This window comes from Sprattus sprattus (assembly GCF_963457725.1).
Source record: "Sprattus sprattus genome assembly, chromosome: 4".
Classification (NCBI taxonomy): Eukaryota; Metazoa; Chordata; class Actinopteri; order Clupeiformes; family Clupeidae; genus Sprattus; species Sprattus sprattus.
In genome coordinates this window covers 13,564,914-13,592,857 of record NC_137923.1, presented here as the reverse complement: position 1 = coordinate 13,592,857, position 27,944 = coordinate 13,564,914, and the positions used below count along the sequence as shown (strand labels likewise).

The following is a 27,944-nucleotide window of genomic DNA, read 5'->3' as shown; positions in this document are numbered from 1 at the left end:
GTGTGTGCGCGTGTGGTTATTCACTGATGGGAGCCCCTTGTTGTGTCAGTGTGTGCCAGTACTCCACTTTCTTTCCTGCAAATTTCAGACACTCGAACCAGTGTTTCAGCATCTCTCCTTTGGCATTGATGCCCAGCTCCACACCACCTGCCAGAGAGAGGGAGGGAGAGAGAGAGAGAGAGAGAGAAAGGTAAAGGGAGAGGTAGAGAACAAGAGTGAGAAAGAAAGATAAAGGAAAAGCGTGAGGCATACATGACTTCCATTGGAAATAAAGGAATTAAAACAATGAAGAGAACTGATTTAACAAGCAGGAAGGTTCCAATTACAACTAGCTGAAAGACAGAAAATGAGTGGTGAGAAGTGAGAGGAAGAGAGGCTAAGAGGGAGAGAGTAGATTAGGAGGAAGAGTGAGAGGTGAAAAGATTGAAGAGAGTTAAAGAAGGAATTGCAAATGAGAAAGAGAAAGAGAGAAATAGACAGAATTAAAAAGAAGGAAAAAGAGATGGATAGAGAGAAAGAGTGGAGGGAAGGCCCTCACTGAGGCTAATTCTAAATCTGTTGGCTTAGTGACTGTGCATTTAAGATCATGCACCTGCAAGCCAAAATCACACACTACACCCCCCCCCCCCCCCCCGACCCCGACAAACACACACATATACATACACACAAACACAAACATACATATATACATACACTCAAACACACACAAACACACACACACACACACACACACACACAGAACCGGATTCTTTGTTTGCACAATCCAAAAATTTGAGCCAACAACTAACTGAACCAGGTGTGCAGGTGGGGGTATTTCTGCAGGCCCCTCACGTATACCTCTCCCCTCTCCCTACCACTCACACAGAACTCTACACACACACAGGTTGACACACACACACACACCCAAGCACAAACACACACACACACACACACACACAAACACACAATCAATATGGAATGCCCAAAAATCCTAGGGGCATTCATGATAAATGAGTAACACGTGTGATGCCTGCAATGCTATGGGTGAGGGAATGGAGAGAGGGAGCGAGAGAGAGGATGAATGAGAGCAGACAGTGAAAGGATGTGAAGAGTAGAGTAAAGGGTAAAACATGGGGGAAATGAAGAGACAGAGAGAACTAGATACAGATAGTGAACATCTGAGGCAAAGGAGAACACAAAGATGAAGAGAATTACTCCTGAAAGAGGAAGAGGACAAAAAAGGGGAATAAAAAGAAATGAGAAGAATAAAAGAACATGAGCGATTTAGAAACATGAGAGTGATTGAGAGACGGAGATGATAAAAAAAAGAAAGTCAGGCACTAAGCAGTATCTACTTGTCAAACCTGGACCAAGTTCATAGCTAATAGCTACAATCAGGACTCTGGCACTTGTCACATTTCTTCCACCATGCCTCATCATAATCCTCAAATCTCATTCTATCCATTCGTTTCTCTCTCTCTCTCTCTCTCCGGCCCTCATTCCTCTTGTATCAAATCGATTGGATGGAAGCCTGCCACAGAATGCTTTGACAACAGCAGCACTGGCCAATCATCTAAATGAGCAATAAACAAACACTTCATATCTGTCTCTCTGTAAAGAATGGGAGGAGGGCTGTGTTCTCTCTTCCTCTCTCTCTCTTTCCCTCACTCCTTTTCTCTCTTTTTCCCACCGTCTCTCTCTCTCTTTCTTTCCCTCACTCTTTCTCTCTCTCTTTCTTTCCCTCACTCTTTCTCTTTCTCCTTTTCTCACTCACTCACCTTTTCTTCTGTTCTCCATCTCTGTGAGCTCTTGGAAGTTTTTTGGTTTTTGTGTCTCTAAGTTGTGTGCCAGGGCACCATAGGAACTGAAGAGGTGATGCAAGGATCAGCATGAGTTAGGCATAAAAGTGATAGATCACTATGTATACTCAAAGGTGTGTACATTATTGATCACTATGTATACTCAAAGGTGTGTACATTATTGATCACTATGTATGCTCAAAGGTGTGTACATTATTGATCACTATGCTCAAAGGTATGTACAATATTGATCACTATGTATACTCAAAGGTGTGTACATTATTGATCACTATGTTTGCTCAAAGGTGTGTATTTGTACATTATTGTAAGTGTAGTTTGTTTCTCTACTGGTGGGTCGTGACCCAAGGTGAGGTTGAGAAAATTATTCTGAATGGGTCTCAGAGTGTCAGTGTTCCTTCAGAACTTAAACGACCTGTGTAGAAAATACGAACAGTAGCTTTGACTCTGAAATGGAAAAGTCGAGTCTTTGTGGTTCTCATGCCTCAGTTGCAAAGGGGAAAGGAAGCTCTGGGAAAGAGTAGTAGAGAAACAACAGTAGTAGATGCACAGCCTACTGTATGAGAGTCTGAAGTGTGTTTGTGTGTGTAGGAGTAGTGCTGTAACACAAGGAAGAGCTTTGACTTGCTAGCTGTCTACGGGGATGTCACTGCGGTGCTAGTCGAATCTTTGTGCTACAATTCATAATTATGTTTGAAGAGTAAAACGTTTAACTAATTACTGTAGGTTGTGGTAATTTGTGGTTAGCTTGTGACTGCGATTAGCTATATTATATGAGGTTTGTGTGTGGTAACGAAATCAACATGTACATTTGTATAACAAGCTAACTTGATGAAGAATATAATGTAAAGTTTGAATTATTAAGTTGGGGAAAATAGTCCTCAGATACCTTAGCAGTGTGGATTAAAAAGTCTATTAAAAATCCATCTGATGTGCTATGAATGCAGGTATAAATGTACTGTAGGCCCTGTGTTTATGTTCATAGTTTTAATTGTATTTCATGGTTTGAATTCTATTAAATTTGGGTTGCAAATGTAGTCACCATGGGAAATTGTGGGTCCCAAGGCCAGGCCAGTTGTGAACTACAGCTCTACACTACTTGACGTGCGGCACTCTCTCTTTGTGTGTGTGTGTGTGTGCCTTTGTTTGTGTGTAAGTAATTCAGGATCAAGCCCCTGGGAAACATGGGTAATAGTGGGGGGAGCTCCCCTTCAGGGAACAGCTTTCACATCAAAGTCTCTACTTAGGTACTACACACACACACACACACACACACACACACACACACACACACATACACACACACACACACACACACACACACACACACACACACACACATATACACACACACACACACACACACACACACATTCATATATCATTGTGTGTTTACACCGTAGTACAATGTCAATTACCTGATAACAACTGCCATATGCCTACTGTATCATTTTGAGTGCGAAAACACTCAGCTACCTGTCCACTTATCTTTAGTTTCTCCTGCAATCACACACACACACACACACACACACACACACACACACACAAACACACACACACACACACACACACACACACACACACACACACACACACACACACACACACACACACACACACACACACACACACACACACACACACACACACACACACACAAATACTCTCTCAAGGCAGCTGTATCAGCATTAAGCATTATGTCAGAAGGCCTGAAAGCCATTCCAGATACTTCATGTCAATTCCAAAACCACTCTTCCATGCAAACATATTCATCTTCTGTCTCTCTCTCTTTCTTTCTCTCCTCTTTCTTCTCCAAATCCATCCGTCATCCATGCATTGTCTCCTGTACTCCTCCTCCCTGCATCCAGTCTCATAAGTCATTGTCTTAATTTACCTTTCTAAAAATCTTTCCCCATCTGCCGCAGTTCAATCCAACTTTCTTTTTTTTTTAACGACATACATCCACCCCCTACCCATAAACAGGCTCTGTAATCTTCTTCCCAAACATTCTTTTCCTCATACACATGCATGTGTCCTCATCGCCATATCTTCCTTTCTGTCTAGACTGTTAAACTTTAGTAACTAGTAGTGTACTAAATGCCTGCCACATCTCATTAATACAGGATTTTAACATATAAATAGGCCTACCTCATAGGTCTAACCTAGATAATCCACAGCGTTAGCATGCAGTGAGAGTATGACTCCAAGACTAGGCACATACAATGTCAAGGGACACAACAAAGCATCAAGTATTCATTTGTCAGGTTGCCCAAACAAATCACTGGCTACCTATGTATCTTGTTTTGCCCTATCTACTCCTTGGTCAAGCCACAGCCTGTGTCTCCCACCATTCTCTAACTCAAAATTTCATTGTATGCGTATAAAATTACAAAAAAGGCTTTTCTATTTCTCATTGATAGCTGAGCTTAGAGAGCTATTCTCATCACAGGGGGACTGGTTCACTTATTTACTCTATCTGAGCAGTATGAGTGATGCTCTTGTTAAAGGCGTAAATCATTTAATCATGCAAAACAGTGTATAATCAGTGATTAACTATCCGACCAAAAGTGGATAAGAACATTTAAAATTGTTGAGCATGGAAAATTAATTGCGTTGGTTACAGTTTCTGTACATTGCAAATGAACCCCATCCCCAGAGTTTTTCATTGGCATCATTAGGTTTGAGCAGAGAACATTTAAATGTAGGTAATACTGACATCATTATTACAGCCAACTTAACAACCACATATCATTTAGAATGAAATATCACTGTACTTGCCTGCACTGACAGGATAACAATTTTCAATTTCCCTCCAGTATTTGGGGGCATGCATTTTTCATCTTAAAATTATTATTTGTACATTTCTGACTAGGTTATTGGTTATTTGGGATATAAGGGATCCCCCTAAGTAACACACACACACACACACACACACACACACTCTCTCTCACACACACACACACACACACACACACACACACACACACACACACACATGCACACACACATTCAGGAATACATATATAACTGGATACACTCAAAATTCTCTTTCATCCTTATACAGATGTGCTTAGACATCTGTAACAAAACACACACATGTTTATATCTACACACAGACACACAGTTTACCTATGAAGTCGTTGCTCATTCCGAGGTCATAGTCCCATACAGATATCTCCAGGGTCTTCTTTGCTAGTTGGTCTTTTGGAACCTCATACAAAAACTCCTGGGAGAGAAAAGAATAGTATTTCATCACAGAAGAAGAGAGCTTCTGTATTCAAATGCCTTTGTAAAGCTGTTCAGCCAATGAAGAATTGATGATCAGTTTGGTCGTGTGTGACTATGATTTGTGAAATTCTTTAGTCAAGGAAAAATGATCCAGCATCACTGTGTGCATTATTTTCTGATGAACTGGGGCCACATTTTTGTTTTAGCTAGAAACGATTATGGATGTAAATTAGTCTTTTAACACTTTAGTCCTTGAATTTATTAAATGTACGGATGATTCAATTGTTGCCTTGAGCGCAGAAGTTATGTGGAGTATAACACAGAATTGAAGACGGTCAACTCATTTTTAATACGGTTTTTATTTAAAAAAAAACATACTGTGTCCTGTATGCTCAAAATAGTAACAATCAGCTTTGGGATGGTAAAATCTGTCATTTGCTAAGCAAGGATGGGCAATCACACTTCACATTTTCTTACGGAAATGTATTTCTAGATTGCTCTGACGTGTTGAAGAGAAAATTATAGTGGAGGTGGAAAATGGCTGACCTCGTTAAACTCTGGGTTGAGAGTTTTCTTCTTCACTGTAGTTTTGTACTTGGACTTCTTACCCATGTCAGGTTGTAAAATACTGGGTAAGAAAGAGCAGGGAAAAAAAATAACTGGTCAAAGTCATCTGACACCGCCATGACTGTTCAAATATTTCTCTTTCAAAGGGGAGCAGGATTTCTCAATGCCTCCGGAACATCAAATGAAATTATCAGCAAGTTTTGTCTTTTGACATTAAAACACCAGCAGAACAAGGGAGCACAGGGAACAAAGACAGACAGATGGGACACTCACACAAATTCTAAAGAGGGGAAGAACCTCAAGGACAAACTAGAAAGACTGCCATGTTACAAACTTATTTCCCTCAGAAGCCAGAAAAGAGAGAGAAAGATGATAATCAGAACCAAGATATAGAGAGAGAGAGAGAGAGAGAGAGAGAGATATGATAATGGGAAGTATGTGACCTAGAGCAAGCTGGAAACAGACAGAGAGAGAGCCCAGAGGACTGTGAAGCCCTTCTCATCGAGTGCCATCAAAATTAAAAAGGAGAACACTGTATTACATCAACACTGGATTACATCTCACACCAACACTGTCACAGGGGGAGAGAGAGGGGCAAGAAGAGAGCTAGAGAGCAGAGAAAGAAAAGGGATAAACATAAAAGAGAGAGAGAGAGACCTCATGAGCTCATATGTGTGTATAATTGGAGCACTGGCAGCAGAAAATGTCAGAGAACAAAGAATGAAATGAATGAAATCCAGCAGGTTGCCGGAGAGTGCACAGGAGCAGGAGCAAATAGAGATTTCATAAAAAGCAGTGCGTGTTTGGTGAACGGGAAAAGCGGAGGAAAGGCTAAAGCTGAAAGGGAGAAAATTGGGCTCTGACTGTTCCCCTCTCCCAGGCTCGCATAGCTGACTCAGCGTGCTGTCATCGCATTTTCACTCACAACACTCCACACTTTCACTCCCTGGACACTCTCCAAGCATCTCTCTCTCTCTCTCTCTCTCTCTCTCTCTCTCTCTCTCTCTCTTTCCCCCTGACTGCCCCGCTTCTCTTGCACAAGCGCAGAGTGCTAATGACGTGGAGATATTTTCAGTCTGTTTGATGGCAGGTAATAATGGCTTGATATTTCACGACTTCAAAAACAAATGCGTCACCTGGCTCGGTGAGCGGTGCAGGCAATTTGCATTGTGATTAAGTGGCTGTTTAATGAGCCCGTCGGGGTGATGGGCACCCGCCCTCTGAGACTTTCCGAAGCATCAGCGTGCAGGACTGTGAGTTACAATCTCCCCCCCCCCCCCCCCCCCCCCGACCGCTACCCAGGCAACGTGGATGAAGGACAGGGACCATCATTAGTCTGGGTTTCAGATAGATGTTCGTCACTAAGGTGGCGCTTCAAGGTACTTACTTATTTTCATTGGGGGACGCTTTGTCTGATTTACACTGTGGTCATGAAAGTCAGGAGTCTTGTTTCTCAGTTGTGCTGTAAGATTGAAGATCTAGACGTGACGATTAAATCAGGATTAAGTAATGGTGTTCTTAAACCGGGAAGATTAGAGATACATTTGGGGCTTTGTAGTTTCAAATAGTAAGATTAAAAGGACACCTGTGTTCCTGCAAGGATTCTTCCAAAGTTTGTTCTAACGTTTTCAAAGGATTAAACTAGAAAGTGAACTTTGGTTTTAAACTGAACTTCTTTTCAATGTTGAAACTCTGGTCTTGCTTGGCCTGCCCCAGCCCTTGGCCTGAGGGGGAGGGTGAGAGCCTGACCTCTTGGCATCCCGCCCCCCACTGCTGAATAATCTGAACTATGAGGGGCGAGAGGTTGTTGCCTTTACATCATCCAGTCTGAGCTACCCACTCAGACTCTCAGCTCAGCCTGCAATTACACTAGTGACAATATCACTGTGAGTGGGCAGTCTTGCACAGAACACTCCTAATCTGATTTGATAGCCCACAGAATGAATCAACTGTACGCTCATTAATAAGATGCTCAAACTGTTCAAGCTCTGAAAAAAAGTGGTGACTGCAAAGGACTTTTAAATTAATGTGCGCCACCATGCTGTCTGCTCTCATATAAATCAATTGAAGAACATTACAGATGAGTACAGCCTAAATGAGGGCATCTACAAAAGCCCTAAGGAAAAGCCCAGAAGGTTCTAGCTCTCTGGGGTCCTCATGTTGTGATGTGGGGCGATGTGGTGACTAAAGCATGCAGGGTGTGTACATGCTCATGGGGAGACCTACACAGCCTATTAGTTCTCTCTGTCAGGAGAAGAAGCTGAGAAACATAGGTTTAGATAAACCACTGTCAACTTATCTCACAGACACATGGGCACCCTCATCAAAATAAACAAAAAGAAACATGGACACACACCCAACCAGAAACACACACACACACACACACACACACACACACACACACACACACAACCACACACACACACACACACACACACACACACACACACACACACACACACACACACACACACACACACACACACACACACACACACACACACACACACACACACACACACACACAGATATATACATACAGTACACAGCCACTGTCCAAACACTCAGGGAGACATGGAGAGAAATGATGTTGGTTTATCTCTCCCTGACACACATGCATGCATACACACACACACACACACACACACACACACACACACACACACACACACACACACACACACACACACACAATCACACAGACACATACTCAGACACACACGTACACACATTTCGCATGTGTAGTACTGTGATGCTTTAATCCTCAATCCTCCCATGAAGAACCTGTTTTTGCTAGCAGTGCAACTCCACAGCAGGAGCAGCTGGTCCATTTCCCTGCTCATATCACCACTTTTTCACCCGGCCACTCCCTTCCACTGTGGGAGCACACCTGAACAGCTAGGAGAAGCGCCTTCTGGTCCAGGGCCATTTTTCAAAATGGAATTGGCTCTCCAAAATGGATGAATCTTTACAATTTCCCCACTTCATTTCGACAGAGAGTGAAGGCAAGCAGAAGAAGCTTTAGTTCCACCAGAGGGTGAAAATTACTGAGGCTAGATAGCTTCTGGCCACGTGGCTGCATTAAGGTGAGCAGCAGAATCAATTCAAAACAACTTGAGTTTGAGTCCCCTGAGTGAGAGGTACACAGCCCATCGGGATATTTTCCAATCCAGTTCCAACTGACAAGATTTCACGTCTCTTTACACTAAGGGGATTAAAGGAAAAGTGTAAAGCAGTGGAAATACTTCAAAACACAAGGTTGGAGATGCAACTACACACGCTCTCATATAGATACATTTACACTACAGATGTACAACACACACACACACAGACACACAGACACACAGACACACATACACACATACACACACACACACACACACACACACACACACACACACACACACACACACAAACACACACACACAGAGACATACACATAGGCACACATAGGCACACACAAACAGACACACACACAGGCACACACACACACGCACCCACACACGCATGCTCCCCCAGACTATACTAAATAAAATAGTGGATGTTAGTGGGTATGTGAGTTGACGTGTGAAACAATAGACACAACTTCAACAGCAGTCCTTGGACAAGCCCTTTGTGCGCTCCACGGAGCATGACCAAGCTAAGAATACAGAAGATAAAAGTGTCAGGCCAACAGAAAGAGGCGCCCCTATCTCCTTTCCACAGATGTAAAGAGACTGGCAAATAGCAGGTGGTTATCTGTTTGATATATCAAAACGCTGCAATGGTAAAGGCCTTGGATGGGCAGGAAACGAATCAATACTCTGAGCGAAACTACGCAGGGAGGAATAATCTCCCGAGGTTCACCCCGACTTGCTATCTGATGAGCGCAAAAGAGAAGAATGAACCAAATGAAAGGCAGGAAAAAAGGGTGTGAATAAAAAGGAGAGGAAAGTTCATGATGGAATGTAGCCAGCTTCATGTGGGTGACAAACGGGGGGAGGTACGCAGGCTGAAAATGAATTATGACCATGCTGCGTTTGTCGTCCATTCCTCCCCCCCCCCCCCCCCCCCCCCCCACAAATCCTTTTTTTTGCTACGACCCCCTCCAGGAGCGTCATCTCATATTTTCCACAGCCTGGCGCAGCCGTTTGTGCTCTATTTCATCAAGTCGAGCGGCGCTGTGCTCGAATTATAAAAACATAAATGAGAGTTACTCATTGTCTTTGTGTTCTTCCCTCTCTCCATTAAAGTGCATACATAGGTTCACTGCATCTCTTTCTCTCCATTAAAGTGCACACATACATTCATGTGTATATGACTCTCATTATCTACTCTCCCTTTTTACCTTTTTCCCCACCTACACTCGATTTTCTACTTCTCCTTTTTGGTTCTTTTTCTAGGACATCATGTATTGACAGTCATGTCAGTGTACTCTGTGACCAAAAGGTTTGAAAAGGGGCGGGGAGTCATGAAAGTTACAGGAGTGTGTAGTGGTGTGTGTTATTATTAGAGATATCACATAGATTGATTACAACCAAAGGTTATCAAAGGCATATAATTATTCTATTTAATAGCTTATCTTGGATAAATATTTAAAAAAAATATGTTCCTCTGTTTGTTTAGTTTGTACATATCAACATAAAGAGAGAATCTCATACCAGTGAAGTCCCTGAATTGAGACAAAGAGGGAGAGAGACAGACTGAGAGAGAGAGAGAGAGAGAGAGAGAGAGAGAGAGGTTCTTTCACAACTCACATTTTGACAAATGGGTCTGAGTAGCCATTGGAGTCCATTGCTGCGAGGTGAGCGCATCGAATGATGCCCACAGACAGGGTGCTCTTCTCTGGCACGTAGCACAGGGAGACCAGGATACGACCACGCTGGATGGAGAAACAGAGGGGAATTATCAGGAGAGTAAAACAATGAAAAGCATGGGCACGGATGTGCAAGAGAGTTCAAAAATAAGTTTTAATTAGTTTGAGCTTAATCTGGTCATTTCACCAACCAAAAGCCATTCTGTAATCTCATTTGACCACAAAACCGCTTGATGAAATTCAATCATGTATCTGGATTTTTTTTCCTTTGAGAGCTGTAGCTTTAGTTCAAACTCACTTCACCATGTGCATATAGCCAAGAGTACCCATTCAGAATAATCAAACCAATTCATATGTTTGAATAGGTGTGAAACACCCCTTATTCAGCATGATGTGAATCTGCTTTGATTAGCATGCTGCCCCAGCTATGTTTACAGGAAATGGATCTTTTCAAAGTTTGACGTTTCCTGATTATATGATGTCATTTCCTTTGACATGCAAATCACTGCTACGGATAGAAAACACAGTGAAAAATCTGGAAGGATGTTAAAAAAGTTTCATAGTTCACATGACGAAGAGCATGTCTTTGTTGTCCTAATCTTGTTTCTGTACAGGAAGTGAAAAACTGTAGCAGCTAATATGGCTCAGACTTTAATACCTGGGCAGCACCTGTACAGATATCACCATATATTCACCGTCCTACGAACGAAACCACCTTCTGAATGTGAAAAGCACACATGCATAATCTAACATGGTTTATAGGCTAAGTATTATAGCACTGCACTCAGTATAAATGAGCAGAACAACTGGTACCTGCTTTAGCGCTTATTCCAATCTTTATTTTCAGTGAGCATGGCGACAGGCTACAGAGGCATTAGTTCCACAAGAGGGTGGAAATCACAGAGGCCAGATAGCTACTTAAAAAGATGTGGTGGCCTGGCACCATATATACCAGCATATTGCCACAGAAGCCTTCTGCCATGTGTGTATGGTGAAGCATTGGTGACGTTTTGCTTGGTCTGCATGAAGCAGTGTACATCTCTCTCTCATAGGGCCTCATTTATAAAAAGTTGAGTATAAACCATCCTACATTTTGTCGAAGACATTTTCTGAAATGATCGTAAGTGAGATCCACAGAAAACGAACGTACACACAAAAAAATGTGTACGCCAATCCTTCGGTTATAAATCACAAATGATCGTGGACTTGTGCGCAACTGAATCTCCGCCCTCAAAACGTTCCTATTTCATCTAATTAGCATATTTCCAATGCACAAACAGAACGCATCCTCAATGCACAAACTCTCTGTGACAATGGCAAGCAAGAAAGAAACATGTAAACAGAAGAATTATAGTGAGGCTGACACTGATGTTCTGCTGATGGAAGAATAGATGCGGGCCAAAACATTGTAGAAAGCCTGTCTGGTGGGGAAATGGCAAAAGCAAAGTATGTGACATGTAGTAGGCACGTCTCTGAAGCCCTGAAGCTCCGAAGCTCCGAAGCACGAGCAGCACCAGAAGCCGCATCTGCGGCAGCAGCACCTGCTGCTCCAGCATCGGAGCCTAGCCGGCCATTCCCATCTTCCCTTCAGCATGCCTTTGCTGCACTCTACTACCAACCGTGCACGGGCATGTGCTGCATTGAAGTGGGCTTCCTAGGCTGTCTGAGTGTGCGCAATCTGGATGAGAATACATTGGGAACCCTGTTTTATGCAGGAAATCCTCTTTCACATTTTGCAGACAAATAATACTGCGAAGAACATCGGGGAAAATTCTGCTTAATGATGTCTGGGATGTACTCGACTGGTCTCCAATTTCTCGTTAGAACGTTCCTGTAGCCAGGAATCCAAGAACAAACCAAACCTAAACCTTAACGGGTATGGCCTGGTTGCATCTGGTGCGCCACTGTAGACGAGGGGCCATTTGGGCACAAAGCTCTAACGGAGCTGTTCTCGGCAAGCGGTAGCCTACCTGCTTATCAGCCATACATCTTCCTATGTCAAAAAGTCTGCGCGATCACGAAAAAACCTTTTCTCTCCTTATTGCACAGTTGGCACCCTAACCCTAACCCTAACCCTACATAAACTAAGCCACTAATAGACTCTTTATAGGCTATAGATTGAGCGAAATGTTTTACACTTGTGAAATTAAAACGGAATACCTATTAGACGTTAATTTCATTCTTGTGTGAATGATTCTAATAGTTGAATTGATTTTATTGATCGAAACATTAATTTGGTCTTTCACCATTAGCCCTAATGGTGACGGTGGTGCTGACGATGATGATGATGATGATGATGATGAAACTGTGTGTCGGCACTTGAAGAGTTCTGAATTCCTGCAGTACTCCAGTATTGCCACAAGGAAATTTACTTACGTGAACTAGAACCAGACGTAGAGATACGTCTTTTTCCACGTCTAAGACGTTTTTTTATAAATCTGTATACTTTGACGTGGATTTGATCGCACGCACACTCTTAGATAAAATCTGTGCGTAAGTACGCTTTATAAATGAGGCCCATAGACTAGTTGCTCCTTAAACACAGAGAGATCGCTTTCTGTTTCAGAATGTCAGTGAGTGTGTGAGAGAAGAGGGAGCGAGAAACAGGAAATGTGTATGTGTGTGCGTGCTTGTACTGTTCTGTGTGAGTCACTGAGTACGCACAAATTGGACAAGCAGCTCTATAATCTGGACATCTGGCCCTAGTGAAAACGAAGGGGAAAAATCTACATATAGATGGATGAAAGTCTTAACACAGAATCATTAGTCATTCAGAAAGTAGCTCCTACATTTGCTTATGAGCGTAATAACACTCTCTCAAATACAATTCACTGGAGCCAGAAGTGAAGACATCTGCCTGCAGAGCGCTCAATTGAAGATACAGCATTAATGCGTTTCATGAGCTGTGTTGCTATATTCCGCTCATATCATTTTCTTGTTTAAGCAAAAATAGGAAATACTACCATATTTCTACAGAATATGCATTTGTTTAAAAAAATTACTCTGGGGTGTATATGAAAAAAATACCAGAGAATAATTACAGAGTACTTACAGTATCACAGTGAAAAAAGAGAGGTTCAGAGGTATTGTGTGTGGAAATAAAATGTTAATCTTATAATGATGAGATGATGTACTACAGGTGCCATGACCAAAAAGTGCTTAAAAACCATTAGGTGTACTGGCCGCTGGTTCTCTGGTCCAGAGAGCTGCTCACTGAGCTAACGAACGAAGTAGGACCCAAGTGCAAGATGCTTCCAGGAATCGTTTCCTTTTAATCAAATCTCCAAAATAGGGAAAATCCAAAAAACACAAAAAGGAATAATCGAAACGCTCAGAAGATAGTCAAAAACAGAGGGCCAAAACAGAGAAGTTGATTTGAACAAGACTTGGAAAAACAAGACCTTTCCAAAGACTATGACTTAGACTATAAAACTGGACCTAGCAAACATAAGACTTGAGAGCCTTGAGAGACTAGAGAGGCCTGAGAGACTTGACACCCGAAACAAGAAACATGAGAGCTAGAAGCCAGTAGGCTAATGACCAGAAAACAAGTCACCGAGACGAACACAAAAAAACAACCGGGTATAAATACAACACTTAATTGGTCATGTGACCACAAACAGACAGGTGGAAACAATGAAAGGAAAACACACAGGAAGTCAACAAAAGCAGATGTACAGGCATAACAAACACAGAAAGCACATGTGCACACAACCCCACCACAAGCCTCTAGTTGGCGCCTCTAGAGGCCCGGAGGTCCCAACTCGTGACAGTACTGTCGAGGTAACACAGTGAGTAAAAATATCTTACAGAAAACATACCTCCTCCTCAGCACCCGGGCCGCCTTGCTCTCCTGTCTGGTTGTTGACTTCTTTATTCTAAAAGGAAAAAGTGCACGACGATGTTAACATACAGGGAAGTAACGGATTAATTTACATAGACAAGCACATGCATAGCCTATAAACACACACACACACACACACACCTGTGTGTTCCTCTCCAGGCCCATGTTGTACTTTTTGTTCTCTCCTTCTCTCAGTTTCTTGAGAGCAACCCTCACTTCACCAATAAACTCGTTACGGCCTAGTCGATCCATGTCGCACACGCAGAGTCTGCAAGACGGACAAAAGTGGAGGCGATAGAGAGGGGAAGATAGAGTTTAGACACTCGTCAATTAGCATATTAGCAACTACTAGTCATTTGATGAATTCTGCTTGAGTCGGCACACGTAAGATGTACAAGGAGGGGTGAGAAAAAGGGCTCAGCACAGACATGTGAAGTAACATAGATAGGAGACGAGGAGTGTGATTCAGAGATTACAGGAGGAATGGTGGGGAAAGAGAGCAGCCATGTGACATGCATGGAAATGACAGATCTGTGTATGTGAGGTATAGCACATATGTAGCACAAAAGAGGGCGCTGAGTGAGAGGAGAGGAGAGGAGGAGGGAAGAAAACTAGAAAATGCATTTCCTGAAGGAAATACCAGTGCATGAAATGCAAAGGTTAAGAAAGGAAGAAGAAAAGAAAGAAGAGTGAAAGAAGGCAAGAAGAGTGGAAGAAGGAAAGACAAAAGGAAAGAAGAGTGAAGAAAGGAGAGAAGAGTGGAAGAAGGAAAGAAGAAAGGAAAGAAGAGTGGAAGAAGGAAAGAAGAAAAGAAAGAAGAGTGAAATGATGAAAGAAGACAGGAAAGAAGAGTGAAGGAAGGAAAGAAGAGTGGAAGAAGGAAATAAGAAAAGAAAGAAGAGTGAAAGAAGGAAAGAAGAAAGGAAAGAAGAGTGTAAGAAGGAAAGAAGAGTGAAGAAAGGAAAGAAAAGTGGAAGAAGGAAAGAAGAGTGGATGAAGGAAAAAAGAAAGGCAAGAAGAGTGGAAGAAGGAAATAAAAATGGAAAGAAGAGTGAAGAAAGGAGAGAAGAGTGGAAGAAGGAAAGAAGAAAGGAAAGAAGAGTGGAAGAAGGAAAGAAGAAAAGAAAGAAGAGTGAAATGATGAAAGAAGACAGGAAAGAAGAGTGAAGGAAGGAAAGAAGAGTGGAAGAAGGAAATAAGAAAAGAAAGAAGAGTGAAAGAAGGAAAGAAGAAAGGAAAGAAGAGTGTAAGAAGGAAAGAAGAGTGAAGAAAGGAAAGAAAAGTGGAAGAAGGAAAGAAGAGTGGATGAAGGAAAAAAGAAAGGCAAGAAGAGTGGAAGAAGGAAAGAAAAATGGAAGAAGAAAATAAGAAAGGAAAGAAGAGTGGAAGAAGGAAAGAAGAGTGAACAAGAGTGGCTCTGGATGAAGAGATAAAGAGAGAGTGAAAATATTGAAAAAAGGAGATAAAAATGGAGCGAAGAAGAGAGATTGAGTGTGAGAGAAAGTTGACTGAGAGAGAAAGATGGAGAGATGGAGAGAAAAAAAATAGAGAATGGATGGTGTCTTAATGTTCCTAGTTACAGTTAAATTGAGAGGGACAGAGAGAGAAGAGGTTCCTTGGATTTGGCACAGGTCAGTAAAGCACAGGTGCAAGCCAGTTTAAAGACCCTATTATGATGTCATAATGGCCCAATGTAAGTCAATGGGAGAAATTAATATTCGTTTTTCTTTAATATCTTAAAAAGTATAAAGTTTAGAAAAGTGAAAAATACATAGCATAAGTGTCGTTTACAAGACCTACGCGACAAAGTTTGAATGAAGTTTCTACGTTAAGTGGTTCGGGCTGAATTAATCGCAGAAAAAGGTAACAAGAATAAGAAGAAGAAGAAGAAGAAGCCTAGGAATAACAACTAGAAAATGCATTTCCTGAAGGAAATACCAGTGCATGAAATGCAAAAGTTAGGAAAGGAAGAAGAAAAGAAAGAAGAGTGAAAGAAGGAAAGAAGAAAGGATAGAAGAGTGAAGAAAGGAGAGAAGAGAGGATGAAGGAAAGAAGAGTGAAAGAAGGAAAGAAGAAAAGAAAGAAGAGTGAAGAAAGGAAAGAAGAGTGGAAGAAGAAAAGAAAGAAGAGTGAAGAAAGGAAAGAAGAGTGAAAGAAGGAAATAATAGTTGAAGAAGGAAAGAAGAAAAGGAAAGAAGAGTGAAAGAAGGAAAGAAGAAAGGAGAGTGAAGAAAGGAAAGAAAAGTGAAAGAAGGAAAGAAGAGTGGAAGAAGGAAAGATGAGTGGAAGAAGGAAAGAAGAGTGAAAGAGAAAAAGAGAGTGAAAATATTGAAAAAAGGAGATAAAAATGGAGTGAAGAAGAGAGATTGAGTGTGAGAGAAAGTAGACTGGGAGGGATAGAGAGAAAGATGGAGAGATGGAGAGAAAAAAAGTAGAGAATGGAAGGTGTCTTAATGTTCCTAGTTACAGTTAAATTGAGAGGGACAGAGAAGAGGTTCCTTTGATTTGGTGCAGCTGTCAGTGAAGCACAGGTGCAAGCCAGTTTAAAGACCCTATTATGATGTCATAATGGCCCAATGTAAGTCAATGGGAAAATTTCGATTCGTTTTTATTTAATATCTTAAAAAGTATAAAGTTTAGAAAAGTGAAAAATACATAGCATAAGTGTCCTTTACAAGACCTACGCGACAAAGTTTGAATGAAGTTTCTACGTTAAGCGGTTCGGGCTGAATTAATCGCAGAAAAAGGTAACAAGAATAAGAAGAAGAAGAAGCCTAGGAATAACAATACAGGGCATTTCATGCACTGTAATGATGAAGGGACATGAATATGCGAGAGGATAAGAGAACAGGAAGAGAGGGAGGCGAGGCAACAGAAGATCTGGCGGGGTCATGTTGGAGGTGGGCGGGCGACACCGTGATTCTGCTCTCACACTCTTGCTCCTTCTGCACAGTTAGTCATTATCTGATGGGTGCTATGACACCCACAAACACACACACGGACACACACGTACACACACACACTCACGAACGCACACGTACACGCAGTAACACTTTGACAGGCGATAACACCAGACGGCTCCTAACAGCAGAGGGATTTGACGCATTAAAAGATCAGAGCCAAATTTTCTGAAAGGCTCACATATGGGGTTGCATCCCATTCCAGCTCGCCCCCATCATCCAGAGGCAACTGGGCTCTCTGCCTCCCTCTCCTCTCTGCTGTGGAGCTAAATAAGGAAATAAGGGTCTGTTTGAGATCGATGGCTATTGACCTTGGGCCTCCGGGTTCTAATTAACTGCAATATGTCTTCATTATTCCATAGATTACCAGTGGGACTGCCTAGTACCACAAACAGCAACACCCTCATGCTGTGTCTGAGGAATCTCTAAATGAGATCCAAAGCTGCATCTGCTTTGTTTAAATAGACCTGGCAACAAAATATGGTAATATACCTATGTAAGGGGCAATAAAGGACAAAATGAAGGGCAAAATGGCTCAAATTAAATTGAATAATTGTCCTTCTTTAACTGTTCAAATAAAATAATATACTGTAGGTTGTATTCTGTGAATCGACGTACATACAGTATACATATTACATATACATATACACGTATTCCATAACAAATGTTCTAGTCCCCTAGGTGCAGTCACCTTCCTTAAGCCTGTAAAAGAGAGCTAGTGTCTCTCCCGAAGCCCTGAAGTGCGTTCGGTGGAAGAAGACGAAGAGGCCTCTGAAGGAAGGGTATAGAAGGAAGGGTGGCCTTTGGCCGGGGAAACATAGCTAGGGAAAATAATTAATAGGGTAGGTCGGAATCTATGGAGCAGCACTATGGTTTCGACTGCGCTAAATACCAGGCAGAAGGGTTTTATTACTTTTATTATGATTTTAATATTTTAAGCCTATCGGAACATCAGGTTCTGATACGATGTTGACCAATATTTTATTGCTCCTGCTGCTTGCTCTTATTGATTTTATGCAAAGCACTTTGAATTGCAACTCCTGTACGAAATGTGCTATATAAATAAAGTCTGACTTACTTACTTACTTACATATGCTAGAGACATGCGTAACATGAATTGCATACTGGAGATCAGGTTTAGACTCGATTACAAGGACTTTACTGTTAGAGTGTGAAAGCAACAACAAACATGATATGCTCGCACACTAGAAGAGAAGGACCCCTTTGAGAATCATGTAATCACCAATCAATTACCTTCACTCCTCTTATATAAATATAACTTTCAAAGTAACTGTTGGACCAGATCCAATCAAGAGTTAAATGTCTGCTCAGCTTAGTTATCTTACTTATTGTTTTTATGCAAAGAATGAGATAATGTTGCTGCATTTCAGTCTTTTAAGCTCAAGCAATTTGTTAACCTACAAATGTAAATGGTTTCTAATTGTGTATTAACAACCACATTATAGTGAATTGATCTTTAAACTGCACTGTGATCAGTTCTGTAACTACTACATCTTAAATGGTCATTCACCATATGTTCTAGCTCCTGTCATGCTGAGCCTAGTTTCTTTCACTGTGGCGCTGTGGCTCTGGTGACAGTCTGCGTTAGTCCATCTTGCTGTGAGATCATCTGGCTCAAAAGCCAAACACAGCCCCGGTTTGCTGCCTGCAGCCTAGAGCTCACCTCTGTGCTGCTTTATTAGGAGCAAGCTGTGAGACGAAAGTGAGACTGACTTTTCGAGACGGAGAGAGAGAGTGAGAGTGAGACATGGAGATACATAAAGAGAGAGAGAGAGAGAGAGAGAGAAAGAGAGAAGGAAGACAGAGGGAGATGGACAGAGATGCGTTGTCATGCTCAGGTCCAGACACAACAACAGTGGCAGGTTGTTGACGACTGCCCGCGGCTGCAGTTCTCTACATGAGGCCTTTCCAATCACTGTGCTTACATACAGAAATCCTTACTGGCCTCATGGGGAGAGTGTTGCATGTTTGTCCACAGATGTCACTCTGAATCATATGAATTGTGTGCGCGCACTTGTGTGTGTGTGTGTGTGTGTGTGTGTGTGTGTGTTCAACTTTGATGTGAAAATCAAAGCAACTGCTTGGGCTTCCTGCTGGTTTGTGTGTGTGTGTGCGGGTTTGTGTGTGTGTGTGTGTGTGTGCGTACGTATGTGTAATGCTGAATGTGTGTGTGCATGTGTGTGTGTGTGTGGGAGAGAGTGTGTGTATTCATGAATGTGTGTGTACATGTGTGTGTGTGTGTGTGTGTGTGCGAGAGAGAGAGTGTGTGTATTCATGAATGTGTGTGTGCATATGTGTGTGTGTGTGTGTGTGTGTGTGTGTGTGAGAGAGAGAAAGAGTGTGTGTATTCATGAATGTGTGTGTGAATGTGTGTGTGTGTGTGTGTGAGAGAGAGTGTGTGTGTGTATTCATGAATGTGTGTGTGCATATGTGTGTCTGTGTGTGTGTGTGAGAGTGTGTGTATTCATGAATGTGTGTGTGCATATATGTGTGTGTGTGTGTGTGTGTGTGTGTGTGTGTGTGTGTGTGTGTGTGTGTGTGTGTGTGAGAGAGAGAGAGAGAAAGTGTGTGTATTCATGAATGTGTGTGTGCACGTGTCTTGTCTACTGGATGATTATGGGCATGGGCACCAGTATGTACTCATGCAGTGTGCTTGTGTATATGGCTATCATCCCCACCATAGCCCAGAGCAGAGACACAGATGCAGAGCCAAGGGGCTTTCTCCCATGACTGGGCTTTGGCTGGGTCTCTTCCCCCCTCAGGCTCATAGCCATGGGGTCCACGAGGGCCTCACAGTGGCCCCTCCCCTGCTGTTATGCTGTACTGAGGCTCAGTGCCAGAGAGGTCTGTGTTGATGCCTCCCCTGCTGCGCCGGAAGGCCCATTGGGCCTAGGCGTGCAGCTGCATCACAGGACTCGCTTGCTCTGTGCTCTCTGGCTCAGGATTACAAAGGCGGGGGCTGCTTGTCAGTGCCACAGGCTAGTGGCCCATGCAGCAAGGGCCCGCTCGGCACACGTCCTTGACATGATGCCTCAGAGCTTGTCGGGTGGGAGAGAGATAGACAGTGTGTGTGCCTCTCTCTGTGTGTGTATGTGTGTCATGTGTGGGAGAGCTTGTTATAGGTTATGTTCTTCCCTCAGGCTTATGTTCTACCTGGCTGCCTACACAGACCCACACACATGGACACACATAAAGACACATGCACATGCACTCACAGACATTCACTTAAACACACACACTCACACACACACATACACACACACACACACACACACACAGGGGGGCTGTGCTTGTCGTCAATCGTTCTGGCATGTGGATGAAGTGGTTTTATAAAAGCTGAAGAGGAAACACTTGGCCATGAACCTAAACTCTAAGCACCCCTAACCATTCATTATAGTATTGAGAGAAAACTAGACTTCTGGGATTTGTAGTACAGACCCGCAGGGTTTTGTTCACAGCTACAGTGTGGCATGGAGTAAGAGAGAGCAGTGCTATGGGAAGTGTAGTTTGCACCTGAGTGTTTTAGTGGTCATGTCTGCTGCCGTGATGCCATGGTACACCAGGGTCTCATTCCACACAGGGTTGAGGGTGTTCTTCAGGGTTTTTGTGCGCAATTTGTTCGCCTAAGAGAAATGGAGAACAAGAGCAGCCGTAAGACACCTGAGGAGGTGGGAGAAGTTGAGAATGAGGGGATTGTGGGAAATATGATAATAGAGAGGGAAAAAGAGAGAGAGAAGAGAGACATTATTAGCATGCATTATATTGCATGTGTGTTGCATCAAGAACCCACTGATGCTGCCAGCATGTAAAATGCAGTCCAAGGATGACTGAGTTTTGGGGAAATGTGCACCAGAAACCATACGTGAGAACTACAGAGAGACTCTACATGTGACAAGCAGATGACAAGCAAGCTCACAGAAGAGCAGGAGCGCGACACCAAAGAACTGCAACAGAGAGTGAAAGAGTGAGAGGAAACGTGTGGGATAGTGAGAAGATAGAGTCAGCATGCGTGTAGACGAGTAGAGAGGGGGAAACTTCACTGGTCCCACTCCCACAGGAGGTAGTCAGAGCATCTGCTCACCTGTTTCATGAAGGAGAGCGAGAGAAGGGGAGAGGGAGAGAGAGGAAAAAAGAGGGAACATGAGGCTCTCCTCCACCCTATCTCTCCCTTCTGTCCTACCCTCACCAACCCGAAATAACCGTCTGCTCCAGGGTGCCCCAGCTCATAACCAGCTTCATCAGTCACAACACCAACACACACACACACACACACACACACACACACACAGACACACACACACACACACACACACACACACACACACACGGACAGGAACACACTTGCACACATACGGACAGGCACACACTCACACACAAACACGGACAGGCACACACTCACACACACATGGACAGGCTCACACTCACACAAATACGGACAGACACACACACACAGGCAGGGACACACATTGGCAGGCACACACGCACACACACACACACCTACACACCTACATACCCCCTTGTTCAATTAGCCAGCCGCTCAAACAAATTAGTGTGAAAATCAAAGCAACTGCTCAGGAAAAGCCCCAGTGCTTGCTGGTTAAGCAGAAGCTGCCTGCCTCTGTGCGTGTGTGTGTGTGTGTGTGTGTGTGTGTGTGTGTGTGTGTGTGTGTGTGTGCGCGCATCAATGGAATGCAAAACAAAACTCAGCCTTAGGACACCTGGAGGATGTGTTGCTTCAATTTCATGAGGCAATACGCACACTCACACACTCCCACACACACACACACACAGGCAGACACACTCATTCATGCCTGCTGTTATACAATGGCATCCCTGCAACCCTGTGAAGCTGGAATCAGTTGAATAATTACAAAGCCCCTCTGTACCCCCCTTCCTCACGTGTGCATGTGTGTGTGTGTGTGTGTGTGGTAAAGCATTACACAACAACACCCCTGCATTATAACCCAGAGGCTGTTAAGGAATTAATAAGCTCTCCCCATCATCTCATGTTCCCACCTGCAAACCCCTCTCCCCTCGGTCTGTAAGGATGACTCCATGTTGGGAGCCGAGCTGGAAACTGGGTGTTGAGATCCCCCTAACCCCACCCCCCTCCTCAGCCCGAAGGCCTTCTCCCCCACACACCCCCACCACCCCGTCCCAGAAAACCGTGAACCAATCAGGAGGGACAGATTAGCTCTTCAGGCATGTGGAGCTCTGCCTCTCCGAGTGGAACGCCAGTGAGCCACAGCCACACGCTGATGCTCTGGAGCTAATTAGCGCCACCGTCCTCTGCCGCTCCACGTCTCACTACCGACTCTCTCTCTCTCTTTCTCTTCCCGGCACTCTTTCTCCTCCCTCTCTCTGTCTATCTCTTATGTCTATCTACTTCTCTCGGTTAATTATGTTTATTGTTTGTTCCTTTTTATTGGTAAATAAAGTAAAAGTGAAAATCTCTCACTCTTTCAATATTTATATTTGTATTGTGTTGACTTTCTCCCTCTTTTCATTCCTTCTCTCCCTTTTTTATTTGTCTTCCTCCTTCTTCCAGTCTATTCCCTCTATCCTATGTCTCTGGGCATAGCCTGGTCCTCCCCAGTGATAAATGTCTGGTGACCCTCACTACACCTTTGCATTCCCTCTACAGCCGCCCCTCCTTCCTCCTCTCGCCCTTTCCTCTTCTTCCCCTCTCTCCTCCGGTCACCAAAGCTGTTGCATCACCCTAAATATTTCATCTTAATCCTCTTCTCCCATTCCTTCTCTACATCACACATCCCCCTTTTCCCCTCCACTCATCCCTCCATCTGGACCTGTTTTTCTGGCACCTCTTCCTCTCTCTATCTCTATGTGTGTGTGTGTGTGTGTGTGTGTGTGTGTGTGTGAGCAGAGACCTGAGTAAGATGGTGACTCAGAAATCTCATTGGCCATGCTGCTTGATTTAGGAGCTTGGACCAGAGACAGCAAACAGGGAGAAGAGGAACACACACAACGTGTGTGAGAGAGAAAGACAGAGAGAGATACTACAAGACCACTTGATTATGTGTGTGTGTGTGTATTTGGGAGCTGTGTGTGTAATGTGTGCATGAGTGTGTGTGTAGATGTGTGTGTGTGTGTGTGTGTGTGTGTGTACTTGTGTGTGCATGAGCGTGTTTGAAGGTGTGTGTGTGTGCGTGTGCATGAGTGTGTGTGTACTGTAGGTGTGTGTGTGTGTGTGTGTGGATGTGCCAGTGCACGAGTGTGTGTGTGTGTGTGTGTGTGTGTGTGTGTGTGTGTGTGTGTGTGTGTGTGTGTGTGTAGGTGTACTGCAGAGCTGGAACTGCAGGCAGAGGAACATAACAGTGAGAAGAGTGTCAGGAAGAGAGAGTACACAGTCCACAAGACACCGTGTGTGCGTGTTGAATGACAGAGAGAAACACATCAAGAAGTGTGCGAGAGAAGGAGAGTGACTGTCTGACCACATGTGTGGATGAGTGTGTGTTTTGGATTCAAACAGTGGGAGCTTGAGTGTGTGTGTGTTTGTGTGTGAGTGTGTGTAAGGAAGGTTTGTGCGTACCACAATGCGTGAAGGAGGACAGCATGACACGTTCAGACAATGTGGTTCACCCAATGGGGCACTACACAATGAGAAGACATGGTGTGTAGAATTGAGTGTGATGTGGAGTGTGTATATGTTATGTGTATGTGTGTGTGTGTGTGTGTGTGTGTGTGTGTGTGTGTGTGTGTGTGTGTGTGTGTGTGTGTGTGTGTGTGTTTGTGTGTGTGTGTGTGTGTGTGTGCCTGCATGTGTGAGGGTATGTGTGTGTGTGTGTTGTCATTGAGTGGCTGAGTCTGTGTGCATGAAGAGTCATGTATCTGTGTGCGTGGGTGTGTGTGTGTGTGTGTGTGTGTGTGTGTGTGTGTGTGTGTGTTGAAGGTGGCTGACTTTGTGAGCCATGAATGCTTCTATGTGTGTGTGTGTCCTCATGTGTGAGGGTATGTGTGTGTGTGTTGTCATTGAGTGGCTGAGTCTGTGTGCATAAAGGGTCATGTATGCCTCTATATGTGTGTGTGAGTGTGTGTGTGTGTGTGTGTGTGTGTGTGTGTGTGTGTCCGTGTGTGTCTGCGTGCGTGCGCACACGCATGTGCTCTGAGCTGTGGAGCCATGTGCGTGAGTAGACGTGTCTAGCATTGAATGAGCAGCACTCTGCCTTCATAGGTGCAGCTTGAGTGTTCTGACGGTGTATGCCTGTGTCCTTAAGTGTGACGTGTAGGAGTGTGAGGGTTTGTGGAGGTGTGAGTGTGTCCACATCTGTGTGTGTGTGTGGCTGACAGTTGTCATTATGGGTTCACACTCCGTAACCTCACTTTAGGGTGATTTTTTTTTTATTCCTGAGCATCTGTGAGGTCGATATTTACCAAGCGTAGCGTGTGGATATTTACGTCCTCCGTGGTGCTCTCCCCCTCTTCTCCCCGCTCCCCTTCGTCCACACTCTAGTGTTGACGTGAGCCGTGTAACAATCCTCACTGTTTCCATGACAACCACCTGCTGCTTTCCTCCCCTCATCTATGTCTCTCTCTCCCTCTCTCTTTCTATCTCTCTCCATCCCTCTCTCCCGCCCTTCTCCCTTGCTCTCTTCCTGCCCTCCCTTTCTCCTTTCCTCTCCTCCTCTCTCCCTAGCCACTCATGCTGGTATTTCCAAGGTCAAAGTGGGTCACTGAGAGATGGAGTGATAGTGGCAGAAAGAGAAACAGAGGACTCAGGAATGGACAAAAGGAGGTGTGTATAAACAGAATGCTGACCAGGGGCAGTGGACGGAGAGGAAAAAGAAACAAAATGCAGTCATGCAGATATAAGAGGAGAAGAGAGGATGATCAGGCATTACAAGAACGGAATGGAGGGATAAAAGAGATGACAACAAGTGAGATTCTGGTGTGGGGAGAGAGAGATGGAAAAGAGATACAATTATTTTTAGAGGGAGAAGGAAAAAGAGAGAAACGTGAGAAAGACAAAAAAAGAGAGAGACAGGGAGCAAGCGAGAGCGGGATCCTGAGCCCCTGGTGGAGTTTGACCACAGACGGATCGACGCTACCTGTCTGCTCTGCCTCAGACTAACCCCCCCACCCACACACACAACACCCCCCCCCCACGCCAGCCCTCTCCACTGCTGCACCACCTGACTTAATCTGATATCCTACCAAAACAACAAAAATGGCCAGCCAGAGAAAGAGATTTTAGAGAGCAATACAAATCCAGGGTATGGAGGGGAAGAGAAAGAGGTGAGAGGGGAGGTGGGGGGTAGGGGAAGCCAGAAAGAAGAGAGAAGGATGGAGAGAGGGAGAGAGATATGTGAGATAAGAGCAGTGTGAGCAGTGATGGACAGATTGCGAAAAAGACAGGGGCAGGGATGAGGGGAAGAGAGAAGGTTGCAGTGACCTTGCTGGCCCCAGGCAGAAGGTGGAGCTTGACGTATGGATCTGCCAGACCGTTGGAGTCCATGGCCTTCAGTCCCTGTTGGGTGAAAATACCCACACACATACACACACAAACACATGTGCAAGCACACATTCATACACACACACAGAAACACACACCGTATTAGAGCAGTCCAGTCACATACGATAACTCAAGCATGACCAAGTAGCCCAGTGTGCTGCTTCTGGGGATGACTGGCCATGTGTGTCGAGGGAGGTCTCACATGATGGCATCATGAGCGGTTCTCTTACTCGCTGGATTTGTTTATGGGCAGAGTTCAATCCCATGCTATTAAATAAGTCCCTTACACAACACTGTCAAACTGAGCTGAGGTCGAGCTCAAAAGCAATCTCAGTCTGGCTTTCTGAGATTTTATTTTTGTGGAACAGATTGTTTGTATGCAGAGAATTAACATAGCTCGAACTGGAGACCAAAACTCCTTTCTGAATCTTTTGCGTTAGCCTAGAATAATTCGGATATTACAGCTGTCAGCACACTTGACTCCACTATGGAACTGCTGACCCCCCCCCCAAAAAAACTATTAGTTTTCCCCAAACTTGAAATGATTGTGCGTGAGTGTATTATTATTTACAATCTGATGGATGTGTGCCAAAGCCTTACCTTGGCCTTGTGGATGGTGCAGTGCAAACAGTTGTTCTCCTGATCGAACAGCATGGTGAACTCCAGCGTGCCCAGGTAAGCTGCAACAACATTTGGTCGATAAGAGACTGCTCTTGATGATGGGATTTGCACCCGGGACTCCAAATACTTGTATCGGCTCAAAGGTAAACCCATGCTGCCTCAATTGACTTAACCTGTCTTAGCGTGTTTGTTTTGGTGTGTGTGTGTGCACGTGTGTGTGTCTCTGTGTGTGTGTGTGTGTGTGTGTATGTGTGTGTGTGTGTGTGTGTGTGTGTGTGTGTGTGTGTTTTTGTGTTTGTGTGTGTGTGTGTGTGTGTGTGTGTGTGTGTGTGTGTGTGTGTATGCGTGTGTGCGTGTGTGTTTGTGTGCGTGTGTGTTTGTGTATGGGTGTGTTTGTGTGTGTGTGTGGTGTATGTTTGTGTGCGTGTGTGTTTGTTTGTGTGTGTGTTTGTGTATGGGTGTGTTTGTGTGTGGGTGTGTTTGTGTGTGTGTGTGTGTGTGTGTGTGTGTGTGTGTGTGTGTGTGTGTGTGCGAGAGAGAGAGAGAGAGAGAGAGAGAGAGAGAGAGAGAGATAATGTGCAAGTGTGTGTCTGGACACATTTGGGGAGAAGGAGAATGTTTTTGTTTTTATCAGTTCCAAATCATTACACTTAAATGGTGAGGCGCCCGCCAACTGATTCCCTGAATGACGCCACTGAGGGGAGATCAATGGTAGCTGGTAGACCCATCAGGACAGACTACAGGTGTGGTGACAGGGGTGCCATTCACAAATTAGGAGGCGAATGAAGAAGTGTGTGCATGATGACTCAGGGACATAATCGCTTGCCTGTGATCCCACTTGATCTATGGCTGTGGAGTAGCCACTTACTCTCACCCTCCCCTCTGCCTATTCATACACACAGAGAAATACATCACAGTCTGAAGCCATGGTTGACAGACCATGGACAAACACTTCCTACACACCAAGAGAGAGAGAGAGAGAGGAAGAGAAAGACAGAGGAAGACACAGAGACAGACGGAGAGGGAGAGGGAGAGGGAGAGGGAGAGCGAGAGCGAGAGATACTTTTAAAAGGCCTTAAGCCATTTAGAGTCATAGCAAAGGCATATTAAAAGGCACTTTGAAATAAATGGTGTCTCTGAGAGATACAGAAAAAGAGAGAGAGAAAGAAACAGAAACACCGTCTCCATTCTCGACCACCATCCCTCCAGCTCACTCACTTTCATCATCAGAGTCAGCCAGCTCCCCACTGTTTTCCCTCGACTCCTCCCTCTCCCTCTCTCTCTCCCTCTCCCTCTCCCGCTCTTTTTCCTCCTCCCTCTGTCCGAAGTTCTCTCCATTCTCCGGGATCATCTTCTTCTCACGGGGCGGTGGTGGGGCGATGGGGAAGTCGTGGAAGCGCGGGAAGAAGTCGGAGATCTGCGGGATGGGGAGGATGGGGCCAGGGCACACGTTGATGGCAAAGTGCTCCTGCATGGAGATCTTGACCGGGGAGGCGGGAGGGGGCAGAGAGGCAGGGGGTTTGGGGTTGCCATAGGATGGCGATGGGGAGGTGGCAGAGGGCATGGAGGACGGAGGGATGGTGAGGTGGGTGGAGGAGGCAGGGGGAGGGATATGGGACTGGGGAAGAGGAGGCTTGGACAC

General features: G+C 44.3%; 1 protein-coding gene across 1 annotated transcript in view; it reads right to left on the bottom strand.

Annotated features, from left to right (window-relative positions):
• Positions 1-16: 16 nt before the first annotated feature.
• doc2g (double C2-like domains, gamma) overlaps positions 17-27,944 on the bottom strand; it is a gene marked incomplete at both ends in the record, with an annotated part of 27,934 nt that continues 6 nt past the window's right edge. Inside the window, 10 exons of the mRNA XM_080838147.1 lie at positions 17-147; positions 4,926-5,022; positions 5,571-5,652; positions 10,328-10,452; positions 14,208-14,264; positions 14,372-14,498; positions 20,725-20,834; positions 25,622-25,696; positions 26,282-26,361; positions 27,521-27,944. The exon at positions 27,521-27,944 is cut by the window's right edge and continues 6 nt beyond it. Coding sequence (XP_080694273.1) covers positions 17-147; positions 4,926-5,022; positions 5,571-5,652; positions 10,328-10,452; positions 14,208-14,264; positions 14,372-14,498; positions 20,725-20,834; positions 25,622-25,696; positions 26,282-26,361; positions 27,521-27,944 — 1,308 coding nt within the window. The remainder of the gene's footprint in view (positions 148-4,925; positions 5,023-5,570; positions 5,653-10,327; positions 10,453-14,207; positions 14,265-14,371; positions 14,499-20,724; positions 20,835-25,621; positions 25,697-26,281; positions 26,362-27,520) is intronic.